General features: G+C 44.0%; 1 protein-coding gene across 1 annotated transcript; it reads left to right on the top strand.

Moving 5' to 3' along the window:
* The first annotated feature begins 799 nt into the window (after window positions 1-799).
* LOC125506992 (uncharacterized) lies at window positions 800-1,902 on the top strand. The gene is made up of 3 exons (XM_048671697.2): window positions 800-1,113; window positions 1,200-1,267; window positions 1,828-1,902. The coding sequence occupies exons 1-3, from the start codon at window positions 834-836 to the stop codon at window positions 1,900-1,902; spliced, it is 423 nt and encodes a 140-aa protein (XP_048527654.2). The 5' UTR covers window positions 800-833.
* Window positions 1,903-5,124: the final 3,222 nt, after the last annotated feature.

The following is a 5,124-nucleotide window of genomic DNA, read 5'->3' as shown; positions in this document are numbered from 1 at the left end:
GTTCAAATTTGACCCGCTTCCTCCTCAATCGGCGGAAATTTGTCTTTTTCACCAGAGGTGGATCAAAGCTTTTGACACCCAACCATTGTGTCAATTGTGCATTAAACATGGCCTAGTCTTTTAGAAAAATGATTTGGTCCATTTTTACAACATTTATTTGGTAGTTCCTTCACAAAAAACCTCATTTTGGGCACTCGAGAAATAATTAAAAATCGATAGAAAGATCAGAAATGCATACGAATTTGTGCTCATCCATAAAATGTGGTCTAACTTGAGTGAAAAATTGTGTGATACCCTTTTGCAAAATAGTTTTGATAGCTACTTCATAAATCCCTCTATTTTTAGTACTCGAAAGCTATTTTAAATCATTGATTTTCCAAACCAATCAAAACTCTTCCCACAGATCGATGACATGGCGCCCATCCATCCATCCATCCATATCTCCATCCCACATCCATCCATCCATTCATCTACTGAAAAGAGAAAAAAAAGTGATACCCCTCGCAGCCCAAACCCTAGATCAGATCCCCCCATCGCACCCCTCTCCCTGCTCCCAATCTCCCCGCCGCCGCCACATCCTCCCCGTACCCGCGCCACTCCCGATCTCGCCGTCCTCTCCCACCCATCGCCGACCTCGCCGTCCTCCTCACCCACCGCCGCCGACCACGTCCCTCCCTCCCCTCCCCGCATCTCCCGACCTTGCAGCGCGCCACCCCGATGCCAAGTCCCTCCTCGTCGTTCCAGCGCCGCCGCTGCTCCAATCCAACCCCGATTCGATTCCGGCCATCGCCACCCTCTCCTCTCCTCTCCTCTCCGGACCACCACGAGCGGCGATGCACGGAGGGCACTCGGGGGGAGGCGGTGGGGGGCTGCGGAACCCCTGCCTGACGATGCACCAGCCGTGGGCGTCGCTGCTAGTGCACGGCACCAAGCGCGTGGAGGGCCGCTCCTGGCCGTTGCCGGTCATCGGCCGCCTCTGGATCCACGCCGCCTCCAAGGTGCCCGACCCCAACACCGTCGCCGCCATGGAGGACTTCTACCGTGAGATCTACGCCATCGACGGGGTCCACCACATCGACTTCCCCCAGAACTACCCCGTCTCCTGCCTCCTCGGTCCATATCCATCGTCTTCCTTGCTAGTTACCGCCGCCGCCATTGTTTCTCCCAGCTTGCTTATGCCATTGCCGATTATTGCTCAGGATGCGTCGAGGTGGTCGGCTGCGTCAGGTCCGAGGAGCTGGTCTGCCGGGAGGTTGTGCTTCAATCTGTAAGACAACCTCATTCCTCTCCTGTCCATGGCCTGGATTTCTACAGCTTGTCATGTCATGCCACTCAAAACATTGGTTAGGGCCTGTTCGGAATAGAGCCTTGTAAAATAGAGGAAAGAAAAAAAGTAGAGGAACGTGATTAGCAGCTAGTGGCAAAATAGAGGAATAAAAACAATGGAAAGAAATGAAGGTTGCATGTTCGGTTATGCATAGAAACTTTTCCAGCGAGAGATATCTTACTAGAATATTTTATATGGCTTTGCGAGAATCCACAGGTTAAACCCCCCAAAACCACCGATTGTATCTGTCAGTCGCAATTAGTATGCTGTCATTGGCTAGTTTCACATCCCACCTTGTTAAAACGCTGCTGATCATTGCATCCACCGTATGCGCCTGAGACTTTGATGCCTGCTGTTTTTCTTCTTAAGTTGTCATTTAGTTCCTGATTGATGATTTTCATCAGTAAATTGTTGGTCATACAAGTCAAGCTTGTGCTCAATGAAATGTTATATTTAGCTAAGCTTGTTATTTTCATACTAAATGAATGGTATTTCAGTAGGAGCAATATTATCTTATTGTGGATGACACCACCATCCTATCTACAACACTTGCTTTGGCAATTAGCAGCGAATGAATTTATTTGACAACTTCCAGCGGATGTTTATTATAATATTGAGTTGAATTCATGCACTACTAGCTGCAAGATTCTATAGTCTAGATACATTATGCAAAGTATTTTGTATTTACACACTTACATCCAACTGCAGTAGCGACATGGGCGAGTTGAGGTGGGGGACAGAGAGGCTGTGTCGTGCGGGTTCTGATCATGGTATAGCAGCACACTTTCCAGTGTCGATCTGAGCAAACGATGATGCAAGGCTGCTCCTCATTGTACTGCATGTCTTCATTGACTTGATTCTTTGAGAGGGAGATATTTAAAGCCTTCACTTGTTCATTGTGTCATCTCCTGATTACTTTTTCTATTATTTTCTTGCAAAGCAAGTAATGGTTTAGAGTAGTTGAGCATGGCCTGATGGAACATTCATGTTGTTAGCATGTATATATATACACTATTACAACAACTTGTTGATGAAGCGCTTCTTTCTATCTAAATGTGTGCACAGAAGTTCAGTTACCTTCTAAAAAAATATTGGTGCACTATCTATCTATATATATACACTATCTATATATATACACTATTACAGCAGCTTGTTGATCAAGCGCTTCTTTCTATATATATATATGTACACTATCTAAATTGTTTGCAACGACATTATGCACATGAGGCAGGACTATACAAGTGAATTGTCACAGTAAAGTCCTTCAATGGATTTCATGTGGCTCCTTGAGTTATAAGATGCAGCTCCAACATTGAATATATTTTGAATGTTTCCAAAGATACTCTCTGTTACGTTTACTTCAATATATACATGCCTGTTACTGATAGAAGCTGGCTGCAGGAATCCATACACATATATACTCTCTTGTACAGTACATTGCTAGATCACTCACTAGGCATTATGTAATCCTACTAGGAGATATGGGTGAGGGACTAAAAGGATGATACGCTTCCATGAATTAATTTGTAAGAAGTTTTTCTTGCTTGTGTACAAATCAGCCCAAATGAATTTATGTTATTTTTACTTCCAAAGTTATAGTGCACTCATAGTGTCATCACATTGCGTGTTCTTGCTGCATATGCCTCTCTATTTTCTTAGGCAGACAACTACTTATGTAATATGCAAACAACAACAACAGAGCTAGTGATGCTAATTCTACCTCTTGTTACAGAATCAGAATTCCTCTTGTTGCACAGGACAACTACGTTTCCTCCTGTTACAGAATCAGAATTCCTCTGCTTCTTATGCTACTCTACTAGAACTTTGCTTTTCTACTTGCCATATTGAATATACATGTTTTAAACATTATACAATACTTTCGTTGTTAACTCCAAACAACTTGGGATCTTCTCTTCTGCATGCAGCAACTGGCTTACCAGTACGCCGCAAAGGGGGCATGCCTTGCCCTGGTAGCAAGGAGGGAGTGGAGCCTGTGGCAGGTCGCCGACCGCGCCTTCGAGCTCGGCGTGCCAAATGTGATCATTCTCCCCGGGGATGTCACAGACCCCAATGACTACAATAGATTTGTTCAGGCCACAATCGACCACTACGGCCAATGTAAGTCAGCCCCTCTCCATTACAACTAACCTGGTTTAACATATTTCTTCCACAAGCAGTCATTCATTTGGGCATAAGATAGTTGACATTTACACTTGTATATGTTTATCAGAATATTGATACTTTGCATGCTATGAGTAAAATTCTCTATTTTCTTTCGTCACCTTTCTTGTATGAATGATTATCTCATTTTAACTTGCTGGAGAATGAAAGCATTGTACTAGCTGAATTTTTCTTATCATTCTAAAGAACTTGTTTGTTTTTTGATTGGTTTGTTCATAATATATTGGCCCCAAATTTTTTGATTCTTCTCTTCTGGTTCATGTAACAGGGCGACCGCGGAAGGCATGATGATAGTTCATATTGTCATTCTGTTAGTCCAGTGTAATGAAGGTCATGGCCTAGTCAAGTATGGTCACCCATTGAGTCGTGCATATGTTTCATATGATTGGAGCAGGGGTCCAGTTTGTACCGATTGTCACTCCATATGTTTAACAGTGATTCTACTTTTATATGTGTTATTACACTAGTAGAATTTGTACCCGTGCGATGACTGGAGCAGGATCCCAATATTTGTAGAGATTGTAACATTGATTGTCACTGTATACAGATTGATTCTAGTTGCTGTTACTTGAAGTATTTATTATGTTTTATGTCTGTTGATTTAAGTATTGATTATTTATTTACTGTCAAATAAAAATCAGAAGAAAAAGCATTGACAAAAGGGGCCCACTTAGTAGAACTTGACCAGTGGGACCCATCTAACTAGAGGAATTTTTTTGAAAAAAGAAAAATAAAACTGTCTAGCCGAAAAGGCCATGGCCCAAAAATGAGAAGGCTTAATTGTTGGGCTTGGCCCATCTACCTGACGAAAATTAATATGAGAAAAAAAACAAATAGGCTGAATTTTTGGGCTCGGCCCATGTAAAACACCGAATCGGATCGGGCTGATTCTTGTGCCACATCAGCTTGCCACGCTGGATGCCTACGTGGTCTGGGGAGGTTGCTAGTGACCAAAAATTTGGTCGTGGAACCAACGACCTTTTACATATCACAAAAAGGTCACTAATTTCAGTTTACGACCGCTAGCTTTTGACCTTCTGTTTTTGGTCACAAAAATGTCGCAAATGAAAAACTATGACCTTTCAGCGGCCAATAGTGAGGGTCACAAGTTGACATATTTCTTGTAGTGTTGGGGGCTAGATCATGAAAATATAGCACGTAGTAGAACATGAGCCCACGGACAAATGGGTGGAGGGTAAATCCCAGTCCGCGGATGAAATGGGTAAGAAAAACTACCCTCTCATGGGGTTCGGGCGTAGGCACGATTTGCCCTGCATCTGGCAACCGGTGCAAGATATCCGCGGCCAGATATTCGGTTGCCCGCAACTTTGTGATGTGCTCCTCCGTGACGGAGGAGACCATCCACTTGCCTCCTGCTCCGGACATGCTTGGAGTGGTTTGAGAAGAAGAACACGAGCTTGGGCGCTGGAGCTCGAGTGCGTGAGAATGGATAAGCAAGGAAGAAGAAGGCATGGGTAAAAGAGGTGAAATATTGTCCCTTTATAAGGGCGGAAGAGGCGATGCGCCTCCCCACTTGCCTGGTAAAATCACTTATTTCCCAGGCACCGTAATTGATGGCGCGGTTGGGTTTCCCACGTCCGTATTGATGAGAATCC

The sequence above is a fragment of the Triticum urartu genome, chromosome 5A, assembly GCF_056163025.1.
Source record: "Triticum urartu cultivar PI428250 chromosome 5A, HENAU_Tu73, whole genome shotgun sequence".
NCBI lineage: Eukaryota > Viridiplantae > Streptophyta > Magnoliopsida > Poales > Poaceae > Triticum > Triticum urartu.
This window is presented reverse-complemented; position numbering and strand designations above follow the sequence as displayed.